General features: G+C 37.2%; 1 protein-coding gene across 1 annotated transcript in view; it reads left to right on the top strand.

Moving 5' to 3' along the window:
- Positions 1 to 27,703, top strand: part of ITSN1 (intersectin 1 (SH3 domain protein)) — a 114,506-nt gene that overhangs the window by 6,195 nt on the left and 80,608 nt on the right. Inside the window, exons 3-14 of the mRNA XM_009327951.1 lie at positions 1,318 to 1,381; positions 9,078 to 9,238; positions 10,737 to 10,916; positions 11,555 to 11,648; positions 14,358 to 14,458; positions 15,117 to 15,180; positions 17,397 to 17,534; positions 18,489 to 18,604; positions 19,753 to 19,785; positions 21,897 to 22,159; positions 23,052 to 23,201; positions 23,391 to 23,531. Of these exons, the coding sequence (XP_009326226.1) occupies positions 1,318 to 1,381; positions 9,078 to 9,238; positions 10,737 to 10,916; positions 11,555 to 11,648; positions 14,358 to 14,458; positions 15,117 to 15,180; positions 17,397 to 17,534; positions 18,489 to 18,604; positions 19,753 to 19,785; positions 21,897 to 22,159; positions 23,052 to 23,201; positions 23,391 to 23,531 (1,505 nt within the window). The remainder of the gene's footprint in view (positions 1 to 1,317; positions 1,382 to 9,077; positions 9,239 to 10,736; positions 10,917 to 11,554; positions 11,649 to 14,357; positions 14,459 to 15,116; positions 15,181 to 17,396; positions 17,535 to 18,488; positions 18,605 to 19,752; positions 19,786 to 21,896; positions 22,160 to 23,051; positions 23,202 to 23,390; positions 23,532 to 27,703) is intronic.

Genomic DNA, 27,703 nt, shown 5'->3' on the forward strand with positions numbered 1-27,703 from the left:
GGTTTGTTTGTTTCTTTTTTTTTTCCTACTCTTTCACTTATTAAACTGTCTTTATTGTGACTAATGAGTTTTCTGAGTTTTCTCACTTTTGCCCTCCCTGTTCTCTTCCCCATTCTGCTGGGGGAGGGGAGTGGGTGAGTGAGTGGCTGGGTCCTTAGTTTCTGCCTGGGGTCAACCCACCATGCTAAAATACTAACAGATTAAGAAGTCTGTTTAAATAAAGATGTATCAATTTAACTGAAATCTGTTTCAGAAACTGATCGTTTAAACTAGTGAAATCAGCATGGATGACCTTGAAAAGAACCTAAATCGCAAAATTGATTTAAGTTGTGGGAAGCAAAGCTGCAAGTAAAGGAATTGCACTGATCCTACTAAATTTTCATTGAACACCACTAATTTGCTTTGGTTTTAAAGGCAATAGGATGCCTACTTCTTGTTAGTTTGTTTTGTTGCATTTAATTTTCTTTAGGGCTATCTAAACTCTGATGCTCAATTGAAATGAAAGGTATAGAAGTGTTTTACCTTTCTTGCTGTCTGATCCATCAAGAGGATTTCCAGAGTGTGAAATCAGAATCAGATTCTTAGCAGTCTCATCACAGCCATGCATGCCTCCAAGTATACAATTCAATTGTTTCTGTTCCTGTTACATGACAGATACGGTACAAAATACTACTGTTGTTATTGAGCTCCTTTGATATTTAGTGCTATTTCTAGTTTGTTTACAACTTTCCTTTACAGGCCACAACATTTCCAAATGCCTAATCCTTTTGTAATTGTTTTGCTATCCTTACTTTTAATTGATAGTTGGAAAATGACTTTGAAATATACCATTGCTTTCTTTAATGGTGGCTTATCAGGTTCACATCAGGGTAAAGACTACTTTATTTAGTTTGTGCTAGCTGACCGGCATTGTACTTCCAAAAAATCTAAGATAGAGTTTATATTGATACATACTTTCTCTGGAAGAAAAAATTTTCTTGTTCTCACAAGGCATATGATTCCTGCAAAGAGAGCCATTAACACAGATTAGGGACTGTGAACCATGAGTTTCCCATTGCCCTAAATGTTTATGCCCAGTTGACTTCATGTGGTGCTGACTGTTGCAGACTTAAAGAGTATGTGCTTGTTGGAAATAATCTGGTAGGTTTGCAAGTGACAAAGTAAGTTTAAATCTCATACTCTGCTATGTATGTGTAGCATTAAGTATTTATGGTTTTACTGTTGCTTCTGTTTTAGATATTTTTGACTCATGATTTCCTCTTTCCTCTTACAGGTATTTTTAGCATTTTCTGAAATGATGTCCTATTTATTTTATAGGTGATCAAGCTAGAAACTTTTTTTTTCAATCTGGGTTACCTCAACCGGTGTTAGCACAGATATGGTGAGTATATGGGAGAATTGCAGTTATGTCACAGAGTGAAGTCTACTGGTACAGGCTCGGACAGTAACTATATTTCACATTGTGGGGTTTAAAATAATCTATTTAGTTCAGTGTGTTTTCCAGAAGTCTACAAGGCAAACGTGCTTTGTAGTATGTTTTAGCTGAGTGTTTAAGTTACTAGTTTAGTTATTGGAAGTAGCCATCCTTCTACAAATGGCATTTTTGAAGTTGGCAACTTGCAACCCTCATTTCAAATTACTAAATGCTTTCAACTTTATTAAAACTGTACTAATACAATCACTAAGCGCAGTAATTAGTATTAAAAATCTTGTAATGGGAGAGCCTACGCAAGACTTGCAAAATTTGTTGCAAAAATGAAGACTGGCATAGACTATTTCCATTGTAGTTGGAGATACAGCTTGAAAGCTTGAAATTTTTACTGTTCCTTGGTGAATTTAGACAGATCTCTATTGCTGTATATGACACATCACAAACATTTCTACAATCTGCCAGTTTCTTCATGCAGGATTGCAATTGTTTCTGCTCCAAATTATATGACCCTTCCAGACTCGGACATGCTAACTTGCATAGATTATTCATAATTTGCATTAATTGTATTACTACTAAACTTATTTTGGTGCTAGACAGAGTGAAATAATATTGTTTTTCATTCTAGATTGGAAAAAGCAGCAGAGGGATGGACAACTTTCGAAAAATATGTGAACTTTTCCTCTGTTGTTAACTGTTTGAAAGAGAGAGTAGTTTATTGCAGTTATAAAAACTTCTTGTTGTAGTAAGGACTTCTAAGGGCAGAATCTTGCTCTGACTGGAGAAAGAGGAGAATTATTTTCTTGCAAAAAAACCAATTGCTTTGGAAATATGCATGCCTAAAAGAGGGGCTGGATTTTCATGGCTTTTAAATAAATAGCTTATTTTCTTTTCAAATTATCTTCATCTTACAAATATAAAATCTGGTCTGGTTATCTTATTTGTTGAAGACTCAGTGAAAATTTAAATGTTGCTTTGGAACTTCTCTTGCCTCTTAATTAAACAAAGAAAGAAGTTTTGTCTTACAACATCCTTTCTCCAAAATGTTCCGTAGGCATTAGCTTTAAATAGGTGTTAACAAAACTAAACAGTTGTAAATAGTCTGACTAAAAATCTCTTGATCTCTGAATCATTCAGTTTTTCAGCCTCTTGAGAGGGGGAGAATCATTCCGCTAGTTCTGTAGTTGTCATAGAGACAAGACCTGAACTTACCCATTTTTTTTAAATAAAGCTGAACTAAAACTTTTTCATGTTGCCTTTATAAATCATAAAAAAGCATGTAGATATCCCTTTCTCAATGTCTGTCTTCTTTTTTCAATCATCTCTGAATTAAGAGAAGTAAATATTTAAGTAAAAATCTAGATCACATGTATATATTCCCAGTTGGAATTATAATAACCAAATAGGAAAATAATTGCATAGTGGTAGTAAGACCCCTTAAAAAGAAAAAAAAAAAAGGGGAAAAAATAGAAGAAAGGAAAACCCCCTTCTTTTCCCACAACTCGAATGATTTAACTCTTTTGATCTATCAGTGAATGTTTGTTTGTAACCTACCACAGATTACTGCTGTCCCACAGAAACAATAGAAGTTAGGCTGTTTAGTGGCAAGAAGTCCTTTGCAGCCTCCAAAGGACGTCACAATATGCTCAGGACTGCATTGAAAAATGTGAATCATTGTTTGTCTTAGCTCCCAGGGGTAGGATCTCAAAGTGGCATACTTGCTTTGTGGGTTAATAGCAATATTCTAATGTTGTCTATCTAAATCTCTATTAACATTGATATAGATCTGTGAGTACTTTAATAGAGGGGGGAGTTCTGGAGTAATAAGCCCAGAATCTCTGTGAGAGGTACGAGCTGCATAAAACTTCTATCAGTATTCTTTATTTCCTGAATAGATGGAAATTTTTTTTTTTAGATAGCATTTGATTATTGGAGGGAGAGAAGGGGAGGTACAACAGTCTTTAAGGAGGAAAGTTGTTATTCTGAGTTAGATCAACGTGTAAAACTCTTGAAATTAATTTTCTGATCCTAGAAAAATGGAAGTGTATGTATGTTGTGTTTTGGAAGTGTTTTCCTATTCTTAATGAGTCTACTTATTTTGAATACAGTTGATCATATTAATCTGTCTGCAGGGATAGGAGCCTAGCATTTGTTTCATAAAGGATTACCTACAGCTGTATGTAGACAAGCTTATGCTAATACAAAGTTTCATCTGCTGTGTTGACTATGGAAGTTCTTGTATAGAAAAACACAACCGGGAAAGGAACTGCAGGGGGGATTGGCCTAATGAGTGCCTGGCCATACTGCTTTCAGAGCTCTCTGCAGAAATAGCAAGCCCTCTATTTCTGTGAGTTTCCAAACATATTATCTCATGAGTGAGAGAATTTTGTTTGCGTAAGTGAGCAGTACAAGGATTTTTGCTGTCTTATATTTTAATTTTAATTAAAATTGAATTGCCATTTTTGTATTATGAAAAAATAGTTTTCACTAGAACTTCAAGAAATGTTAGCTAGCTAGCTGAAGTACCAGTTAAATGTCTTCTGCCTGAAGAGCTGCTTTGAGAATATTCTGTGGTTGGCGTAATTGTTTTCTAAGATAAGACTCTAAGGAGTATATCTTATTTTGATTTCTGCTATTAATCAAAGCTTTCCCAGAATTCATGTTCCTTAAAAATAGTAGCTCCATGGTTTTTAGCATTGAGAATTCCTGTGTCCCTTCTACTTATCATTCATTTAAGAAAAAGAAGTCTCTGGTACCTCAGTGGAGCGAATTAGTGGAATTATTATGGTCTGTCATGACAACTTCTTTACTGTTCTACCCTTTACAAGCTTTGGAGTCTGCCAAGCTGGTAATCTACTAAGAAGCCTCTAAGTAGGCTTTGAATTGAGACTGCAACAGCTCGGAAGATAACTGTTTTTAAGTAGGCAATAATCTGGCTTTCTTCTAATGCCCTCATGAATGGTGGCCTCAAAAAGCATCTTCTGCGTAGCCTGTCTCTCTGGAATTAAATGAGAACTAAAATAATCAACGCCATCTGTTTTTCATGCATTTAGAGTTATTTATTTTTTCAGGATGAACTAAAGCCATTGGTTGACTTACCTGTTTCTGACATATGTTTCCATCCACAACCTTCTTAAATTTGTGTCCAGGTGAAAGATTATGGGTGGCAATTCTGTGAGTTGTAACTATTACTATACATGCATTGATTAAGTGACTGATGCTAAAGACCGAATTTCTGCCATTATGGCTGAGTTTTTAAATGCAATATGGGATTGTATAATATGGGAATGTAAAGCTAAATAAATCCAGATTTTTGAACTGCAAGGAGATTTCTTTGTTTTAACACTCTGTGCTATTTTCATGGAGATAGATGTTTTGTAGGCTAATCATAAGCATATTTGCCGGAAAAAACTATGCATGCTCAGTTTCTATGCCTCATAAATGCAGAAATAATCAAGTTGTCTTTGCATTCTGCAGAGAAGAGGAGAGAAAGGAGGAGGAAAAGATCTGTAGGGGAAGAATTTTGTCAGCACCTGAAACCTAGCATTGTGATGAAGCCCACTGCATTCTCTCCCTGTTATAAACACAGGCCTGTTCTATAAAATACAATAAATATTTAGTCAAGGTTTAATCCATTTACTGCTCTGCAGTGATTCTGGACAGACCTTAGATGAAGCAAATTTAAGCACACTACATTGTTCCAAATTTCATTAGAAGCAGAACAGTGCAATTAGGTAGTGTTTACTGTCAGCCACTCACTGCGTTTAAGGTGATGTTTATTCAAAAGTTGCACTGTAATTTAACAGCATGACACTAGGTTCAGTAATTAGAAATGGAAATTTGTCCTGTTTTTGCACTGAAGATTTTGTCAGACAAAAGCTGATTTTTGTTAGCATGCTGTAAAAACGTGTATAAATTCTGTAGTGTGTACATAATTTTTCTCACTGAAATTTGTGCTGTTAATTTAAATAACAAAGCCATTGATGTAGAGTAAATGAGTTGAACAGAAGGTCAGATGTTAAATTAAAGGCTACTGATGATTATGTGAATAGGAGTTCAATTAAAGCAATGAGACTGGTGCACATCAAAGTTTCTTATTACTGGACAATATTTTCTCATGTAGAATGCGAAGACTCTGTTCTAGCAGTACACTCTCTAAGTAGTGGCAGTGTGATATTTACTCTTAGGGCATTTTCGTGGCCATGCATGTGAGAGGTTGAGGGACTCTGCCTGTGCTTTAGTAATGGAAAGACTTATATTTTATAAATCAAAGTATTTGCAGGTGTAGAAGCCACTTAGGTTGAACAAGTAAGACTGTTATGAATACAATTTGTGTAATTACTTTGCTTAAATGCAAAGATGTAAGGAACATTGTGACTGTTTGAGTTGTTGGTGCCAGTTGGTCACTAAAGAGCTGACTGACTTCTCCATGTGTTGAGGAAGGAGTCATCTTCGGGAGGACCACTGACTGCTTGGAGTGCAGTCAAAAATCTACTAGAATAGGTTTATCCAGATCAATTTCTCTAGTTTTGTTCCTATGCACATCCTCAGCTTGCTAGCTGTATAAGCCTGGTTTTTTACTGCCTGTTTCCACTGCACATCTGACAGAAGAATGGCTAAGCAAGTGTTGAACTAAACTTTCATTAAAAACCCCACACATTTTCCCTCTTGAATATTTTTTAATTCTCATTAGTTGCTTTCAAAAAGGTGTGGTGTCTGCTTGTAAGCGTCAATTAAATTAAGCTAATTATCTGCTCCTGGTTTCCATTGTTCTTTATACTCTGTAATTTTCTAATGAGCCTTTCTTACCCTCGGTATTCATTCACTGTATGTTGGTTTACTTTCTAGTGCAAAACCCACAAAAGGGAGCACTTCAGAAAATACATTTAGCCATTAAGTTTCTGACATTCTAACACTCCAAATACCTTTTGCCTCTTGAATATTTTGGGTTTTTAAGACTTGCAGCATGTATTTCTCCCAAGTGAGACTTGAAATCTAACATCACTGTTTATAGGTGGTGACTAATGGATGTTACATGAACTGTTTTGGTTGCAAAAAGTGTATGAAGAAGAAAATGAAAATGTACTGAGTAATAGTGTTCCTTGTAAGCCTGAGTGATGATTTTGTGCAGCAGCTATTCTGCAGCATGTTGTGGGACACTTCCATGCTATTGTTGAAAAATAGACGGAGTGGATATTCTTAATTGTCATAGTTAAACTATGAATTCCTTCAAAATGAATTTGGGCTTTTTACAGGAATTTTAAGTTGATATAAACATTTCTGATGTAGAGAAAACTTCAGAGAGACACAAACATGTCTCTTTGAGGTTTATACCCATTTCATTGTATAGGAGGAAAAGCACTACATACTGCATACATGCAGTCTGTTTGCAGGTTTGCATATAGTGGCTTGTGGCATGTACACCCCACTGGACAGAAAGATATGATGGAAGCTAATAAACTCTTAGTATTTTTATGTCCAGAGAAAGCCATTGCACTTCAGAATAAACAGAACATCAGTAATCTCAATAATAAAATGTGAGAAGCCTACTTTGTGTTTTTAACTATTTTCTAGAGGTAACTATACTTCTCATCTTGAAATACACAGTTTTCATTAACAGCTATTGCAGTCTACCCTTGCTGTGGCTTAACACTCATAGGAGAGAGGCTCCTCTGCCTTCACTAGTGTTCTTCTCCCACTTGTCTCTGCAAGTTGTATGAAGACAAAAGCATTACACCTTCCACTTCAACTTAGCCTGCCAGTACATCAGGAGGTACCAGTGTGTTGCTTGCTCTTCATGGAAGAGTGATCAGAAGCTGAGACTCTAGAGCAGTGGTGTTCTGCAAGGAAGAGGAGATACCCATTCCAGATTGGTACTTCTCACGGTCTAGGTTTGCCATGCTCGCCTTCCTCTTTCTTCTGCTGGCTGGACTACCATATATCAAATTTGACTGCTACAGTGGGATCTTTTTAACTGATTATTTGTCACATGAATCACATTCTAAGCGATCATGACTGAAACTTGAATCCAAATCACATTATGCTATGTGGGTCCCAGAATCAGTTTTGACTCAGTTTAGTCTTCCAAACTAAGCCAAAACTTAGGCTTCCAAAGACTTGCTGGTAGTGGGATTAGAGGTAGGTTTAAAGTTACTGAAGAGCAGGCAGATTTTATGTGTAAATTAAACTTCCCTGTGATACGAAGCTTCAGGAAACAACACCTTAGAAGTTCTCCCAGACAGAATTTGTTCTTCAATTAAATATATGTAGTAATTCAATATCTTTCAGGGAGTGGTGCAATGCATACTTTTCTTTTTAACTCTTTTTAAGCCTCAGAGTCTACAGTTTCCTCACCAGACTTTATCTTTCTTCTTTAAATACTGCTGCCAGTTTTTTGGTAGTATTATTTAGCCTCATGACATCAAAATTGGTGGATTAAGACAGACACACCACTGGAAATGCTGTCTTACGAGTATTAGGAAGGGTTGGACTGTCTCCATTTTTGGGGAAATGCTACTGGTGATCTAAACCAGGGGAAACTCTTAAGATGTATGGTTGACCTGTGGCAACCCCTGCTGGGATCTGCCTCTTCGTTGAGTTTTCCTAGGGTTTTTTTTGGTTGGGGTGGGAGGGGTTTTTCCATTTTGTGAATGCTTTGCCACTGCATTTCCTTGGCTGTCTGCTTATTTAAGTATCAATTATAAATAACTGTCAATTTATTGCAGTACTTTTTTGATAACTTTTCACGTACTTGCATGAAAATTTTCCTTGACAGGGATTTGATGAGAAATACAGCTGTAGTTTAACTAGACTGCGTGGATCCTTTGTATTGTCACGTCCGTGACATGTAAACGTATGCATGAACTTAAAAATGTATATTATTCCAGTACTGAAACGTGCACTTAATTCTTCAAATGAATACAAAGAAATAACCATAATGTTTAAAACTAAGTTTACAACTGATTACATTATTAATATGCATTTACTCTGTTTTTTGGTTTGCAATTGTAGCAACTAACACTCTTCTTCCTGCTTCTCTCCCCCCAACCTCCCAACCCTATTCCCTGCTGAGCATGGTTTTCTTAACCATCAAATGAAGAAACAAAAAGAAGACTGTTTAAGTCAGACTACTTTACATGAAAGCCTATTCAAGGTCTAGGCTCAATGTTTTATCTTGAGTACTATTGTTTAACTGAAAACACATTTGTACACTTGCAGATGTAATGGTGTTTACTAAAGTGCACAGATTTAAAGAACATTTTATTTTAAATGTAGCTAAAGTACAGATTTGCAGACTAAGTAATTTTGATTCCCTGTGGTGCTGTTTGTAGTACCATGTAGTTTTCATTTGTGTGATTTTGCAAAGTTTTGTAGAACTACATTAATCCTTCTTCTCTAGATGCTTCACTGTAATTCCTCTAAGAGTTGAAAAGTGACTTTAAAAATATTTATTAATCACTCCAAGAAAGAAATCCAGAAGCTCTCGTTTTAAACAGTGACTTGTTTCATGACCATTTTTAGCCTGGCATAATTATTTTGAGTGGAATTAATTAGTCTTGAATATACATGCCTGTGTGTGCACGCTCCTAGGTCAGTTCCTGAAGTTCATAATTTAAGAATCTAACTGTGAAAATCATGTATTTTTTAGGGCTCTAGCTGACATGAACAATGATGGGAGGATGGATCAGTTGGAGTTTTCAATAGCTATGAAACTTATCAAATTAAAACTACAAGGTTATCAACTCCCATCTGCACTGCCTCCTGTCATGAAGCAGCCACCTATTGCTCTGCCTAGTGCACCAGGATTTGGTAAGCTCTTTGTTTTCCTCCTTGTTTGCTTGTATTATAGCAACCTAAGTTGAATTTGATTGTTTTGCAGTTTTTAAAAGAAACTTTTAGGAAAAAGTACTTCTAAAAGTACATGGACGCAAAACCAAATGCTTCCACATGCATGCACATGCTCAAAAAAAAAAAAAAATCTCAATGAGCTTTTAGCACCCAACCGTATTGAATAACGTAAGTTGAGGTCCTGTTTGCTTCAGGTCTTACACTGCTCCCCATATGTTCCAAACAAAAGTGTTTGCGGGGAAAAAAGATGGATCAGGTAGCAGGGCCAGTGCATTCCAAAGTGATGGAGTTTTTATTTAAACTATTGTTATTTATCTTTATTTTTCATTAAGGGATCTCCAGCTTTGGCAAGATTAGCTATGTTTTTCTTGACTTTTTACAAATCATGGTAGTAATGCACCCCTCTGCTTTTATTTTATGAACAGTGCTGCACTGGTATTAGCTAGAACAGCTGCTGATTCAGTTTTCGTGGTTAGTACTGCTAAAGTCACCATCATTTCAAGGAAAAGAGTAGGGAAGATGGGATAGTGAGAGGAAAATAACAAAATGAAGCCAAACCTCATGTTTGACACCTTGACGTTCTGCTGTATTCTGTAGTGAGAGGTTCTTTACCTTTCTGTTTTAGTCCTTGCTGTGACTCAAGTTGATTGGTGCCTGAGAATCACTGCTGTCCTTAAGAAAAGGGAATAGTGCGTTTGATGAACTGCGTGCAACCGTGTTGTTTGATCAGTTGTCACTTCCACAAGTTTTACAAACAGTTTTATTTGTGACTGTAAGAAATTGGTGAAATCAAACAGAACAAATACCGGTTGAAGTGAGAAAAGGCATAAGAAAGTCAAACCCCCAAGAAAACCAGCAGAATCTGTGACTTTCTTTTTTCTCATTCAGTTTAGACTTTATCTCAGCTGTTTGCACACAGCCTCACTCTTCCTATTGCCATGGCTGGACCTCCTTAACCTCCCTGTTATCCATGCAACTGTGCTTACACCTAAAATACCTCATTACTGTGCTTTACCCTATTAGCTTTGCACTATTTCATCTTGACAATAGGCTGCAAGCAGTTATCCTGAAGCGTGTTCTTTTCAGCTGTGGCTAAATGTAGGCTTTGGGTTCATTACTCACTAGAAGTTGACAGTGCTGCTCTTCATTTAGTTCAAGGCAAACAATTCTGTTCTTCAGCAAATGCTAATAGACTTTTTTGGTCAGCGTTGCATCCAGTGTGATCTTATGTGCATACATTATAAAGTGGTATGTTGTTCCCTCTGCATTGTTTTATGTTCCCCTGCCATGCCAATGGTGCAGCAGACTGTAAGAATTCTTTCAAGGGGTGTGTGGAAGTTTCCATTTCAATTTGCTTTTTAATTCTGCATTTACTGCTGGGTTGCAGGCTGCAGTTAAATTGTTGTATCATAGTAGGAGTCTCTAAATTAGAAAAAATTTCTCCTTTTCTTGCCTACAGGTATTGGGGGCATTGCCAGCATGCCATCTCTTACAACTGTTGCCCCAGTGCCAATGGCATCTATTCCAGTAGTAGGAATGTCTCCACCATTAGTATCTTCTGTTCCTGCAGCAGCAGTACCTCCCCTGGCTAATGGAGCTCCTGCTGTTATACAGCCTCTGCCTGCTTTTGCTCATCCTGGTATGCTACGTACTGAGACTCTTTTTACTTTCTTGCTAGTAACAAACTATTTTGCGACTTTCGTTGGATCCAGAGAACAGTAGACATAGAATTAGCTATTCTAACTTAATTTAAAGAATGACTTTGGGTAAGGACTGTGCTTCGGTTTAGCCCAATATAATTGGTAAGCAAACTTGTATAAAAGTTAAAAGAAGAAACATGGACATACCGTACTGTAACAGTCAGTCATGTTGAGCAAAATATTAACCCTGTTATAACAGCAGTGTGACAAATCTAGGTTGCCAATAAACTGTTGCCTAGAAATTGGTCCTCTCCTATCTGTTTATAACTGTTGAAGTGCTGCTATTTGTTGGGTTTACTTTAAAATACTGGAATACATATGATTTCTAACATTAATCACAATATAATTTGATATCAACAGTGTTTGCATAAAACTGCAAAAGTAAAAGGACATGAGAGAAGCGCCCTGTGTGTTTTCACCTATTTTGTTAGACACTGTTAACTTATCTTAATGTTTTTAAAGGGGATATCATCAAAAGAACCATCCTATTTGATGTTAGGAACTAAATGAATGTCATTGAAATTCTACAGTTTAAAATGCTAATACTAATAAATACATTGTATTCTCTTATTTACAGCCACATTGCCAAAGAGTTCTTCCTTTAGTAGATCTGGTCCAGGATCGCAGCTAAACGCAAAACTGCAAAAGGCACAGTCGTTCGATGTGGCTAGGTAAGTTGGCATGGGATGAGTGTATGCGTGTATCTTCCCCAGAGCTACAAAAACTACTTCTCTTTTGCAAAGTCATATTCTGACTTGCAGAAATCAATCCCTGCTGAGATACTACTTCAGGATTTCATAGGATGCTGTGGTTTTACAAGGACTGCTGCATGAGTAGTGAATCATTGAAATACAATAATTAACTATTACAGTATGTGTTGACACTATTTTCAGACTCTTGAAAACTTAATTTTTAGAAAAGCATTTGCTGCTGTAAACATAATCTGCATTATGTAATACTGCACAGGCACTCCTCCTGTTAGTGTGAAAACATAACAAGTAATATTCTTTAAAATTAGCAACTCCAGGGTTATTTTTAAGAGCAAAATATTTAATAGTTCTCATATTTTAAATGCACTTCACATAAATGTTCCTTATATATTCTTCAAGTTTTGCATGAAAAATCACCTAAAAGGCTTTTAGATTATTTCAAGGCCTAGGAAAATGTATGGTCAGGCAAAATGTATTTTACTATGGTCTGAAGAAATGTTTCTAACAAAATAAAACTTCATTAGAGGAGGTAAGATAGTAATTTCCCAAAGTCTTTACAAATCACAACTTTCTCACAGGTCTATATTACAGATTTTTTTTGCAAGATGCAAATGGGTTGGGAAATTATTTAATTACCTATTTTTATTTTCATTTTTCTTCTGCAGGTTTTTCTTGTGCCCTGGTATTAGATAAGCACACTACTGATTATTGGCAAATAGGATTAAAAATCTTTCAAAACAAACAATTCTTTTTCTCTTTGAAATCTAGTACTGTCGGGAACGTAGTAGTGATGCTCTGATACAATTTCCAGAGGTACAAGAAGTTATCTGCTTTGTCTATAACAACGCTTTTAGTATTTATAATGAATGCAGTCCAGGGAACTTCAGGTGAAATGGCTTCTAGATATTCCATAAGAGGGCTGTCATAGTTTTGGGGTTAACTATATCTGAATCTTGCTGGTCACTTTTATTGCCGACAGAGGCCTGAACCTCAGGTGAGAGGACTTCTTTTCCAAGGTGAAATTGCATGGTTCTCTGAATCTGCTTGGGCCAGGGTTGGAGCTTCCTTAGTTCAATCGCAGTTACTTCAGTAACTCTGCAACGTCTGCCAGCACTGAAGGGGATGTTCCTTCACAGGCTGCTGCTAATGCCGAGTGATGAACTGGCGTGTGTCTTCAAGTTTTATTTTGGAGAAAACAGATAGCAAGGTAATTGATTTGCAGAGTTTATGGAAAGGAAGGAAGAAGAGCTAAGTCCATTAAATTGAAATGTAAAGTTGAAGTTTTGGGTTTTTTTTCCCTAGCTGAGAATTATTTTGAATTTTGAGAAGGGTGAAATTCAAAATTCCACTTGCGGTGCTTTTATCGCTCTGCCGAGTCACCAGTAGTGAACTCTTGGCATACGTGGTGTTTGGCATACGTGTCAACTGTTTTATCCTCCAGCATTTTTTCTTCCAAAACTACCATTTGAGTATCCATGAAGGAGAGTTTCATTGCTTAATGTACAGTAACCTTACTTCAGAGGTCAAGGTACATACATATGTAAGACAAAAGTAGATTTAATGTGTGGAAACTCCAAATCTAGCAAAACTGGTGAGGGAGGAATTCACATGGATAAAACTTAAATAGCTTTTTTTTTTTTAAAGTTTCAGTTCTATTTTCATTCTTTAAGATGAAGCTTGTTTTTGCTTTGCTCCCATGAAAGAGTATTATTAAAGCACAATAGTCTGGAAATAAAAAATAGAAATAGAGGTATTAGCTGTTTTGGGTCTTGTCATGTGAGAATAGGATATGAGGTCAATTAGTAGAGTATTCATATAATCCTTCTCAGCTCAACTTTAGAAAGATCTTGCCGTGCTATCTGCTCAGTGGACCAGGGAAAAGGGATTTGGTGGTTTGGGATTTTTTTTTTTTTTTTTTTTGTTACTGTAACTTGCTATGGTGTTACAAATGCTTATGTAATCTGGCTGCTTTTTTTTTTTTTCCCCAACCTTAACAAAAAAGGACAAAGTTTGAATGTCTCTAAAGGCAGAAAAACTGTGCTTATTGTTTTTTCAATATGAAGACTTGTCAGCCTTCAAGCAGGGGAAATTATAGCTACAAATAACAGCACTCAACCTATTATGTGGATGAATTAGAACTGGGAATATTACATTTGTCAGTTGAGTTCCATTGCGAGAAACTTCGATTGCTTTCACATGTAGCTTTTTCACAGTTTTTTCTATGTTTTCAGCATATTTTACATTTGTTTTCCTTAATCAGCTTATGAATTACTTGGCTAAGACAACCAGTTAAAAGACAGGGTAAAATGAGATATTACTTCTCCTGACTGTGGTAAGGCATTTCCTATTATATGTGTAGGTAAAAGCTTTTAGCTCCTCTAAACTGTTTAGGTTATTTAATTCCCTGCTAGTAAAGAAAAATGCAAAACTCTTAGGCCTGTCATTCAACTATACCAAAAACCACCTTCTAAGACACTGAATTATAAGTGTTTTCCAACAAGAAGTCAAAGCTGTTGTGGTTTCAGGAATGGAAGAGAATATTTGTGAAGAGAACCATTTCAGGCATAAAACTTGATCTCTGTGCAGCACTTCATCCTGTTGTACCTGTTAGCTTCATGTGTTTAAATTTAAAATTATATTTCCCCCCCCTTGTCCTTTTTCTAATTCTAGTGTGCCTCCTGTGGCAGAGTGGGCTGTACCTCAGTCATCAAGACTGAAGTACAGACAGCTGTTCAATAGCCATGATAAAACAATGAGTGGACACTTAACAGGTATTGAAGCAATTTTTGTTGTCCCCTTTTTTCGAACTGTAAAAGGCCTATTATAATAGTATTTAGAATGCTATTCAGATAGTAAGAGACCCTCATCTCTTTCTGCTGTCACCATCAATATTTTTCTGTTCAAATCTCCCAACTGCTTAATGATCTTGTTTAGGAGCAAATATTTATTGTAGCTGGGATCATTTTATCACCTTCTTTCCTTTATCTTCTGCAGAGTAGGTTGGCACTGGGAAACGATTCTTGGAAAGGGTACAATGGGTTATGTGAAAACTTGTGCAGCCATTTACAGTGTTCAGTTCATCCACGGATGAGGGTGCCTATCCAGTTTCAGAAATAAACTAGAGTGGTACACTGGCTTAGTTTTACTACTTCTGGGAGCATCTCTTTGCCTTTCATAGCTTTTTTTTTTTTTTTTTAAATCTGAGTGAGTCTTGTGGAGAAGGTATAGTTAATGTATTTTTTAATATTTTCCTTTTGGGGGAGGGGGGGTGGGGCTAGAGATAGCGTATGTATAGCCTGTTCATGCTGATAAAATCTCTTCAGTGTTATCTATTCAGAAGTAAGCTCTGCTTGTGCAGTAGCTACTTGGTAATGCAAGAAAAGGAGAAAGTTGCTTATTTGTTTGTTAATCCTTGTTTCACTTTGTTAGGTCCACAAGCAAGAACTATTCTTATGCAGTCAAGTTTACCCCAGGCTCAGCTGGCTACAATATGGTAAAAATAAATCTATCAATTTCTACCAAACTGGAAACTGTATTTAAACCTCTATACTGTATACTGTGGGTTTTTTCTCCCTTTTCAATCTTCCTCCACTGATAAATCATTATACGTTGCTCTTTTTAATGTATAACTTTATAAAACAAAACCTGCACTGCTATGCTTATATTAATATTACTTCACAAAAGTAAAAAAGAGCATCATTTGCGCTATGCACATAGACGTTTTGTAAGTTGGGTTTCAGTTATGGGGTTTTTAGGCAGACCAAATGTTCAGCCTCCTATGTCTTCCACATCCTTGGCCATATGTGATACAGCACCAGTGAAACTTAAACATTTTCACAGGTAGTACAAAACGAAGCTTAATCCAGAACCATACTTTCTTTGGGGCTTGTCTGCCTTTTATGCCATTTTCTAAGGGCTTATTTCCAAGGGGCTGGAGTTACATACGTTTAAAATAATGGATTTTAAAAGGATTTGTCTTGGCTTCTCTTTTTCCTTTCAGCTTCTTGTTTGCTGAAGTTTATTGTGTTCTTATTGTCACATGGATTAGCCTGTCTCCTCCCTCACACTTTTGAAGGTCGTGCTTTCCTATGTACTGTGTAATGTTTCTACTTTATTACTTGGGTAGTACTTGGTTATTGTTGATTTATGGTTATCTTTGGTGACTTCTCAAATGGCCTTCATGCTGCTTCCAAATATTTTTAATTTCCAGTTGCCTTCTACAAGTTATTTCTAATTAACTTCTATACTTTATAAGTCTTTGCTTGAAAACCGTTGTCAACTCACTAACCCATCTGACTTCTGCGTGAGGATGTCAACTGTGTTGTCACTCTAAGAAGGCGGTTCAATGGCGCTTGTTTTCTTTGCTAAGCACTGATGATTTTGTTACATCTTAAAAAGCCCTCTCTCCTTCTGTTTTCTAACAAAGCTACTGTAAGGAAAAAAAATATCAACCCAATCATCCAGCAAATGATTAGCCAAAAAATACTTAGCTTGTTGCCAGCACTGAAGTAGGTTGTGTGGGCAGGTGAATGACGTCAGTGTACTCCAGGAGTTCTAAACATAACTCTTTTAATTTTTGATATTCAAAACTGCCAAGTCTATTGAGATAAGGAATGGATTTTACAACTTTTGTTGTCCTAAGTATTGCTCCCTTTCCTGATACTTATTCTCTGGCAGTGGAACTGCTGTTGCTGTTCTCTGGGGCAAGATGTGTCAGTCTGTATTGGGGGTGGATTCACTGACTCACAGACAAAGTGAAGTACTGATGTGCAGGGTGTCAGCTACTCTGTAGCAGCTGTTTCGGTATTTCCATAACAAAGATGTGGACCCAGACTCTTAGGATAGCTGATTAATTATATCCTTGCATGCTAGATTTTCATTCTACTGGCTTGTTCTTGTGCCCCAGCTGAGGAGTTCAATAACACAAGCATGGATCAAATTGAGTTATAATTGTCTTCCAAATTTAAATCCCATAAACAAAGTCCTGTACCTTGAGATATCAAAAGAATGTATCAGTTTCTTACCTTTGATTTTTCACAGTATCATGGGAGATTTTCCTGCGTGATTAGAGTGCAACATGCTAGAGAAACAAAGCTGATGTTTAGGCTGTTTAAATTTTGTCCAATGCCACCCTAATATGAGTAAAAGCATTTTGTGCATCTGTTGGAGCACTGGTTTTAGGCCGTCCACAGGTGTTACTCCATAATTTTTAATATGTGCATAATGCTAAAATGTTTTTGTGCTTGTCAGGACTAGAATGGTAATGGCTTTGATTTTAATGCAAATGTGTGCTCTGGAATGTGAGATAGGAGCCTCCGGGGAAGAAGGAGACCAAACCAGAAAGTTCTACCAAACATCTGAGCTGATTCTTTTCTAAATGATACTGTGTAGTGGATGTTCACAAGGTGTTCAAGAAAACTCCATTGATTAATGTTACTTATATAGCATATGGTACAGGCAACACTCAAAGAGCAGGTGAAGTAGAAGCCATGGCTATAAGGATAGTTTCAAGGCAGACATGCACGAGAAATTTGGGAAATAGTGACGCATTTGGTTTTTGCTTTTTATTTGTTTTGAAGAAACAAAGTAGTGTGAAAAAAATAGTGAAAAATTGAATTGATTTGGAACTGAAAGCGTTAAAACTATGCTTTTTAACAACGATTTTTAATATTTAAGAATTTACTTACTTTGTACCTTTCCTTTAAAAAGGAATCTTTCCGATATCGATCAAGATGGAAAACTTACAGCTGAAGAGTTTATTCTGGCTATGCACTTAATTGATGTAGCTATGTCTGGTCAGCCGCTGCCACCTGTACTGCCTCCAGAGTATATTCCACCTTCATTTAGGTAACTGGTTATAATTCTGGAATCTTGCTCCTAAACTTTTATTTCATTTGGGAAAGCTGTCCTGTGAGTGTAAAGTACAAGAGATTGAAAAGTAACCCCTCTCCTTTCTGTACTGCATCTATGGCACAGAGTGCCTTCTCGTTGGGTAATGCTTGTCTAGCTTTTCGGTTTTATTACAAGTACTGGATGCTGGAATTAGCAAGAATTCCTTGTGAGAATATAGTTTTGGTCAATGTTTTATGCGAGCATACCGTCCAAACCTTACTCAGTCTGGCCATATAAATTTAAAGTGTTATAGTTCAAGCTTAGACTTTTGTAGAGCAAATGGGATGTATTGGAATTCAAAGCATGCTGTGAATTTACGCTAGCAAATCCAGATGTCTTTTGATGCAGTTGTATCTGTGAATAGTACTGGGGAGTCATTACTTCTGTTCTTCTGTTTCACTTTTTTGTGGAGAAATGGGTGGGAAGACAGTAACAGCAATGGAAAGAAATGTTTGCATACAATCATAGCTTCGTGTTCTTTAAGTATCCTCCTGAAGATTACAATTTTTTTGTTTATTCCATGTCGGGTCTTGTTTTTAGCTTGACTGTAGTGAGCTCTTCCTCTGTCTCTGCAACTTTTTCTATAGTTTGTCGGCATTTCCCCAACTTCAAACTGGTCACGAGTAAGAGATCCTGGGGACAGGGTTGAACACATCTATAAGTTGCATGGTGCTGTGAACTTTGAACTAGGTTTCTCAGGTCAGCAGTGTATGCTGTTGGGACTCTGGAGGATACTGTTATCTTAATGGCGATGGCTGAGTAAAATCCTCTGGGCAGCACTGAGGGAACATTAACTATCATTAAACATTACATCATTGCATTTGATTTATGATTTCGTCGTTAAATCATAAATAAATTTGGCAGGCATAGGTTCTTTTAAGCAACTTGGAATTATTGTTTTATTGACAGAAGAGTACGCTCTGGTAGTGGCATATCTGCTGTAAGTTCAGTATCTGTAGACCAAAGGTTACCAGAAGAACCAGCATTAGAAGAAGAACAGCAGCAACTGGAAAAGAAATTACCAGGTGAGCAAGAAAAAACAGAGGATGTATTGTGTGCTGTTATCAGAGAGGTGTTATCATCAGGTTATACGCTGTGGAGTTATAAAAGCTTATTAAGAAATGTTTTCTTTCCAGATCAGTTTGTGACATGTCAGAGGCATAACCAAGACATTGCTTGGCCCAGCTAATTCCTGACTGTGGCATGATCCTTTGTGTTAGTGACAATGCAGTTATGGACAACATTCAGGCTGCTTATCTTATGCACTCTCAACAGAGGCAGCACTTTGCAGCCCTGTTATAGGACTGCAATGAAAACTTTTTACTACCTTCATCTTCTGACTTAGGTGGAGTGTAGTTTGGCTTATGTACTCTTTAAAAGATCACAAGCACACATACAGAGGTCTGTTTCATTGCAGTCTGTGTAACAATATGTTTTTTTATGCAAGCTTTAGCAGCTCTGCTTTTGGGAAAATACAAAAAAAAAAAAAGAAAGCTTCCTAGGTGCTAAATGGCTAAATGTTAGGAAACGTCTTAACGCTTCTGATCATCCCCTCACTCTTCTTTGCACTTTCTTTACTTTTACTCTATTTTATTCTAAGATGAACAGAATGTCACGCAGTTTAAGATGTAGCAACATGACAGATTTATACAGTGCCATAATAATGCTTTTCTGTTTTGTTCTAAATTATTTTTCAATTTTTTTAGTTGATTCCTAACACTGTATTGCCTCTTTGATCACAGCTTATATCTGAGTCGATGTTTTAGAAGACTTTCCACAGTAATGCCAACATCCTTCCAAAAATCTATTAACTATTTTAGAGCTCATGACTATGTGTGTTTAGTTAGGATTATTTTTATTCCCTACGTACACTACTCTGTATTCATTAACATTTGAATTTCCTCTGCTTCTTCATTGCCAGATCGCTCAGTTTTGTGAGATTCTTCTAAAGCTCTTAGAACAGTCAGGTTTTTATTTTAATACCATGACTATCTGGCATCATCTGCAGAAGCTGTGTTGTTACTTTTCAGTCTCTTCCAGATCATTGTTGCACACTGAACAGCACAATTGCTAGTAGAGATCTTTGAAGGAGGCTACTGAGAATCTTTCTGTCATTGTGAAAGTTAGTAATTTATTTCACCCCTTAATTCTAATCTTTTTAATTGTTTGTTAGTTCCCAAGGACCTTCTGTCTCTTTCCATACCAGGTTAGTTCACGGGATCCGCATGTGAGCAATTCAGACACAACTCTTGTCTTTGGTTTGTATTTTATAACTAACTGCTGCTGGCAGTCTGCTGGGTAATTCCTGGCTGTAGGAGGATGGAGGGAGATAGCAGGGACTGCTGAAGCAGACCTCACTGGGGTCTCACAGTGAAACGTTTGGTCACAGGTGAGGTGTGACTCTCCCATATTGGGTCTTTGAGGCTTAAGTCTTGTGTCTCTGGAATCAGAGGATTTTGGTATGCAGTTTGTAGTGTCAGGAAGGTCAACCACTGCCTTGGCTTAGTTTCTTTATTAGACTTCAAAATCACGCAAGTATTCTTCTGTTGACCTGATCTTTTTCAACTTGCTTATTGATACAATTGGGTCTATTAGACTAGAGAGGCAACTCTTTCCTGCATTCTTTCTTCCATGGTATCATGTTTAGTCATGTATACTAACTCTCTGTCTATTGTAGCCTCTGCTACTTTGCCCAGCGTGGGAGTAGACTGACTTGTCTGTAGCTTTCAGGATCATTATACTGTCTTTTCTTAAAGACTGGTGTTGCATTTGTCATCTTCTAGTCTTACAGCACTGACGTAGATTAAAGGATGGATTGCACAGCACGGCTAGTAGTTCATGAATTTTGTATTTGAACTATGGATTAGCATTGTCTGGGTTTGGCAACCTGTTACTCTTAATTTTTTGGTTTTATTTTTGTTTTAAAGCCATTTCTGTTTTCAGTTAAAGAGGAACGAGAGTGTATAAGCCTTTTACTGTACTTGATGTATGGATTTTCCATGGTAAAGATCACTTTATAATAGCGAATGTTGTCTTGCTTCTTCATTGGCTTTGCTAAATCTGGCTAGGTGTTGGGGTTTTTTCCATCATAGAACCTGGTGTTTCTTCTTAGTGGTATATGTTTTCTGAGCCCTGAACATGGTATCTTAATGTCCATGCTACTTGAAAATGTTTTGCCCTTCTTGACATAAATCTTTTTTTTCCCTTTTTTTTTTCCTCCCTTTTTGCTTGGTTTCCTAAATCAGTGGGGGTTATAAGCACATTCTCTGTCTATCAGTCTGTATCTTAATATTCTTTGAACCCAGTGGCTAATTTTAAACAAACTTGACAGACATCAAAGTGGTTAAATTTTTTCAAGTTTTATGAAAATTGGTGATTGGCAATAGGAGAGGGGGCCAAACTTAGAAAAAGACAAGAATTCAACTGGTTCAACAAATGTTGGTCCAACGTGTCAAACAGTTAGTGCGTGCACACTTTGGAGTAAGTATGTGCTATCTCTTGACTTGACTTGCATGTCAAAAATGTACATGTTGGATACGCAGGGAGAGAAATATAGAATATGGGGTATGGGAATGGGACATATAGAGTATGAAAAGAAACAGAAGGCGAAGTGGAAAGAATAATTAGGAGGAACTGTGAGGGAGGAGCCTAGGAATGTGGAACAGGGGAAGGACAATCCCTGATATTGCAGAAGAAAGTCAGGGAACCTGTGCTGGAACTGAGGTCATTCTTTTAGGACAGTGAGTGGTGAGGGTGCGAATCTGCAGGAATCCAGTCTTCCTGAGTTCAGCTGCTCAAGAACTTAAGCAAACCATTTCTTTTCCTGACAATAATGAGTAATCTTATGAGAATAGCAAGTTTAAATACATTGTGGTCATTTGCATAATGGCTTTTCGATAATATCATCAGCTGAATCCTTTGCCTTGTAGTAATTGAAGTGTTGGTTCTTGTACTGCTACTATTATCAAATGTATAGAGGAACTCCAGATCCTGTGTCCTCACAGAGGATTATCTGGTGAATGGTTTGTCTAAATGATACCCACTTGTTGGGCTTTGTGGAGAAAACTATGAGCCTGAGCAATGGGAACTGAAATTCCTACCTTGTTTTCCTAAGGATGTAGGTTTAAGGGGATCTACAATATAAATGCGAATGATAAAACCTAGAATTACCTGTAGAGCTATATTATCAGTACTTGAGAGCTGCATCTAGTACTGTTGGAAAGTTGTTTCACTTTGATTCAGCATATATGGATTATTTTTTTTTAAGTCAGTAGCAGAGTTTAATTCTCCTTTGCCCCATGTTTTCACACATTAAAGTTACATTTGAAGATAAAAAACGGGAGAACTTTGAACGTGGCAATCTAGAACTTGAAAAACGAAGGCAGGCTCTCCTGGAACAGCAACGCAAAGAACAAGAACGTCTAGCACAGCTGGAACGGGCAGAGCAGGAAAGGAAAGAACGTGAGCGGCAGGAGCAAGAACGTAAGAGACAACTGGAGCTAGAGAAACAGTTGGAAAAACAACGGGAATTGGAACGGCAGAGAGAAGAGGAAAGGAGGAAAGAAATAGAAAGAAGAGAGGTAACCAACTGGATAAAAGGAAGGTGGTTATGTCACTGACAGCTGTGTTTGATTAGAACAAAATGTAATGTGTACATTAAAGTTTTTGCCAGCATTTTTAGTAAGCAAACATTTAAAGAATGAACTTAAATTTCTGGGTTTTTGAAGGTAAGGAAAGAGTCGGCTACCTCTTCCTTTACTTTTCATGTGAAATGAATGGATGAGACATTTAGATCTAGGAAAATGTGCTCCTAACCTCTGACTTCTTTAAAAATAATAATAATTAATAATAATAATTATTAAAAATAATAATAATTATTAATAATAATTATTAAAAATAATTATTATTATTTTCTTTGACATAAAGAGATGCTTGAATGAACAAAGAAAAACTCATGGGCATTGGTGGCATTCATGATTTTCCTGTGATGAGTTAATTTGTTAAAGAAAACACATACTGGTTAACTTAAAAAGCTATTATTTTCTCACATTGCCAAATCATGATGAATTCAGTGCAGTAGCATTTTATTCTTTGCAAAGCTGCAGAATGTCTGATGTTGGAGGTCGGAAAGAGATTTGATGCTATCCCGGAGAGTTCTTGAAGTCTTAATATGAAACAACTTGTTAAATCAGAAAATTGGATCTTGGGAAACTGATTAAAATGGAGTGATATTCTGTTTAGTCACCTATCTGCTATACAGTGAAGCCCCATTTCACCAGTGCTTTCAAGTGAGCATTTAAACAATTGAGCAATTTGTGTGCTTAAATAGAGGCACATTTTTAGTCCGCAGTTTAGCAGTGTGCTTATATTAATGTTTTAATTGCATGTTAGAATATGAATATCAGCAACTAGAATAGTTTCTCAAAATAGATCTTTCATATCTTTTTTAATTTATTTTTTTTAATGCTATAGGCTGCAAAACGGGAACTTGAGAGGCAACGGCAACTTGAGTGGGAGCGTAATCGTCGGCAAGAACTACTAAATCAAAGAAACAAAGAACAAGAGGACATAGTTGTTCTGAAGGCAAAGAAGAAGACCTTAGAATTTGAGCTGGAAGCTCTAGTAAGTGATAGCTTTGCAGATAAAACACACAAGCACAGTAGTGACTGTGATATGGCCATGTTTATTTTCTATAATTTCAACTTTTAAATTTGGAATAAAAGTACTTTCTAGATCCTGACTTGCATGACAAACCATTCTGGTAAAAAAGAGAAATACTGTTCTTTTTTTTTTTTTTTTTTTTTCCTAAAGAATGATAAAAAAAATCAGTTGGAGGGAAAGCTTCAGGATATCAGATGTCGGCTGTCTACCCAAAGACAAGAAATTGAAAGTACAAATAAATCTAGAGAACTGAGAATTGCAGAAATCACCCATTTGCAACAGCAGCTACAGGTGAGAAAACATTCTCTAATTTTGTTCTTAGCCTTGCATTTTGACCTCCTCAACTGCATCAATATCCTAAGCAAACTTGCCACAATATATGATGTGTTGTTTCTTGTACATAAGGAATTGTTGTAGGTAATTTGTCATTCTTTTAAATGAATGTTCTTCAGACATGTCTAGGAATTGCTTCCTACACTTGAAGGTGTGTCTGTGATTATCACGTCATTCTCATGGAATCCTGTTGTGAGGAGTAGTAAATAGTTTGGCTGAAGATATTAAAGGGTTTGGGGGGATGAGGAGAATGAAATTTTACAGCATGTATTTTTGTTGGCAGTGATTGCTGTTTGTGTGCTGAAAGAAAGAATTGACTTCAGTGAAGTGGCTTGTTGATGATGCTTTTTTTTTAAATGATAAAATAATGAACTTTCAAAATTGAAGTTACCAGTTAGACCAGTTAGTTCTTGGTCTAACCCTGGCATTCGTCTTTCCTACTTCTCTATCTAAAATTCTGGGTAAAATTAAAGATGGAATTGAGTAGATGTCTGCTTTTAGTGAAGGAGTATTCTTTGCAGTTTGTAAAGGTTTCTAGATGAGTTGTAGTATCTGATTTAGGGATTTTTGTCTTTGTTAAATATTTTGTATTGCTTGAAATTAATTCTTGACCAGTAATGGGGGCTCTCAGTGCTCTTCTACCACTACAAAGAGAATCCCACACTTATGTTATGAGGGCTTAGGTGTAAAACCTGTCTTAAAACCTAATCCTACTGTTCCATTTCAACTTTCTAAGCATAATTAATATAGTACATTCGTCTGAACAAAACCAGAACTTGAAAGTTCAGGTTTTTTGTTTTATGTATGAGTATTTTTTTGACTTTTTTTTTTCTTCTATCTTAAAACATTTTATGTTTCTGTTGAAGTTTTTTGTACACCATTACACCTTCCACAAGATATCTTTCTTTTGGCAGCAGCTTGTTATGAAGGGTATAATTTAGGGATCATTCTTGCACAGTCTTTGTGTCCACTTGATGCAAACAAGAAATGCTACTAAGGGACGCTTGTGACATAAACAACTGCCATCATTAGGCTTGAAACCACTCTTCTCTCTTTAATGAAATGCTCCTGTATTGGCAACTGAAAATGAAGTCAAACAGCATTGAATCAAGTGTAGGAAATTGTTACACTTCGCAGTACTGACTCAAAGAGACAAAAAACTGACTATGCTTGATAAAAATGCATGAAAAAGCCCCCATTTACCTGAATAAGTTAAAGACTACTGATCTTATGTGCACAGCCAATCTCCCTGTAAAAGCAACAACCACCTGAATTTCCCTCTAACACTTCTGTTCCAAAAGCTTTCCATAGAAATGGTCTAAGGTACTGTAACTCACTTCAGAAGAAGCTAAGCAGCTACATAGCCATTGATAGATAAATGCTATTTCAACAAATTGAATGGAATTCATATCCTACTTTCATATGTCATTTCTGTTGGTAATTTTTGTTCAGTTAGCTTCTGCAGAAAAGGTAAAGTATCTCTTTGCTTTTGTCATAATATAACAAATTAAGAAGGAAAAAATATGTTACAGTAAAGAGCTGTAAGTCATTTATCATAGAATCATAGAATCATTAAGGTTGGAAGAGACCTCTAAGATCATCGAGTCCAACTGCCAACCCAACACCACCATGCCCACTAAACCATGTCCCTAAGCGCCTCATCTACCCGTCTTTTAAATACTTCCAGGGATGGGGACTCAACCACTTCCCTGGGCAGCCTGTTCCAATGTTCAACCACTCTTTCAGTAAAGAAATTTTTCCTCACGTCCAATCTAAACCTCCCCTGGCGCAACTTGAGGCCATTTCCTCTCGTCCTATCGCTGGTTACTTGGGGGAAGAGACCGACACCCACCTCGCTACAACCTCCTTTCAGGTAGTTGTAGAGCATGATGAGGTCTCCCCTCAGCCTCCTTTTCTCCAGGCTAAAAACACCAGTTCCCTCAGCTGCTCCTCATAAGACTTGTTCTCCAGACCCCTCACCAGCTTTGTTGCCCTTCTCTGGACACGCTCCAGCACCTCAGTGTCCTTCTTGTAGTGAGGGGCCCAAAACTGAACACAGTATTTGAGGTGTGGCCTCCCCAGTGCCGAGTACAGGGGCACGATCACTTCCCTAGTCCTGCTGGCCACACTGTTTCTGATACAGGCCAGGATGCCATTGGCCTTCTTGGCCCCCTGGGCACACTGCCGGCTCATGTTCAGCCAGCTGTCGACCAGCACCCCCAGGTCCTTTTTTGCCGGGCAGCTTTCCAGCCACTCTTCCCCAAGCCTGTAGCGTTGCATGGGGTTGTTGTGGCCGAAGTGCAGGACCCGGCACTTGGCCTTGTTGAATCTCATACAACTGGCCTTGGCCCATCGATCCAGCCTGCCCAGGTCCCTCTGCAGAGCCTTCCTACCCTCCAGCAGATCAACACTCCCGCCCAACTTGGTGTCGTCTGCAAACTTGCTGAGGGTGCACTCGATCCCCTCACCCAGATCATTGATAAAGATATTGAACAAGATCAGCCCCAAAACTGAGCCCTGGGGAACACTGCTCGTGACTGGCCGCCAACTGGATTTAACTTTATTTATGTTATAGTAAAGACCAATGTGCTACAGTTGTCATAGAGTCCCATTATAACAGACATCGTAAAAAACCGTCAGAAAATACCATTATTATCAAGAACTTGGAATGAGCTTCCATAGCTGGGTATAGTAAATGGAAGGCGCAGAGGGAAGAAAAAAATGTGAAACCAACACTATTGGGAAACAAGTAATGAGAATGATAATCTGTCTACAAGTAGATGTGGTTAAGTAGCTCATTTAAAAGTACTAGATAAAGAAGGGGCAGTGTTCTCTGTAGACTCATTAACAATTTTTTGAGTTTTTAATCATATCCTTGGCTGATCGTAGATGTTCTTTTTTCTTACCTACAGCTTTGCAGTTAAAACTGCATCAGTTTTAACTACATCACCATGAAAAGAAAAGTTAAGGAGGGCAGAGGGATTCTTCATCTTCCTAACATTTAGTTTGTACCACTTATTACCCCATCACAATGGTAGAAAAGCAGATAGCTTTTTTTTTTGTCTCCAGCATTTTCACACCACTGAAATTTTATTGAAACATCTGGTGAAGTACAGTGAATTTTGCACAGTTGTCTACTCTTGTTTTGGAATCACTACTATATTTGTAGTGATTTTTAACCGTCTCTGGTCATTGTAATTGGTACTAGATGGTATGTATCCAGCAGCTTAGTTAATACTTACTCACTTTCTAAATTGCTTCCTTCACAATGACTGTAAGAGCACTTCTGTAATGAAAATCACACTTGCCTTTCTTGATGGTTATTTTGTTGGATTTTTGGTTTTGAGGTGGGTTTTTTTGGGGGGTTGACAGCAATAGCTGTGACTTTGTGGTATTATCTTCTCTCAGGTGATCATTGATCTCGACCACTAATATTTCAGTTAGTGTCGCTTGAGGGGTTTATCACAATTGTGATCCCAGAAAGAAGTGTCACTACTTAGTAGAAAAGGCCAAATTTTATCTGGGAGAACCTAAAAGAGTGGATAGCTTTTTCCTGAAAAAAAGATGAGTTTCTCAAATATCCTGTAGATTTTACTATCTAATTTGTAGAGGAAAGACTAAAGCAGTAAGTGGCATTTTTAAAAGGGGATTTTGATCCTCTAAACTCTCCAATAGATTAAAAAGTCAATGTTGTCGGTTACCTTTGTAGGATGATATATCTTCACCTGGAAATATTTTAGTTTAATCTGACACTTGCTATGGAAAGATGAGTTAATTCAAAGGAGTAATTATTCTTCAACCTATTAATTAGTTTCAAGATGCAGTTTGATTAAACTTGTGGAAGAAACGGTATAACAAATAATCCTGGGTGGTGAAAATTTGTGCTAGTTATATGAATCCGTGATATCTGGTAGAGTGGTATTTCCAGGGACGTTCAGAAGGATCCCGCCTTCCAAACACCGTAACTGTATGTGTTTGAATCATGTTTATACTGTCTGCAGGGCTTCTGCTAGTTACCTGCAGGGATTATTTGCCTCCTTGATGAACAGTTTGGCTTTCAAGTGATTTGGCTTTCCTCTGAAGCCCTGGAATCAAGCTGTGTGGCAAAGACTTAAGTTGTGTAATGGTAT

This window comes from Pygoscelis adeliae, unplaced genomic scaffold, assembly GCF_000699105.1.
Source record: "Pygoscelis adeliae isolate BGI_AS28 unplaced genomic scaffold, ASM69910v1 Scaffold154, whole genome shotgun sequence".
Taxonomy (NCBI): Eukaryota; Metazoa; Chordata; class Aves; order Sphenisciformes; family Spheniscidae; genus Pygoscelis; species Pygoscelis adeliae.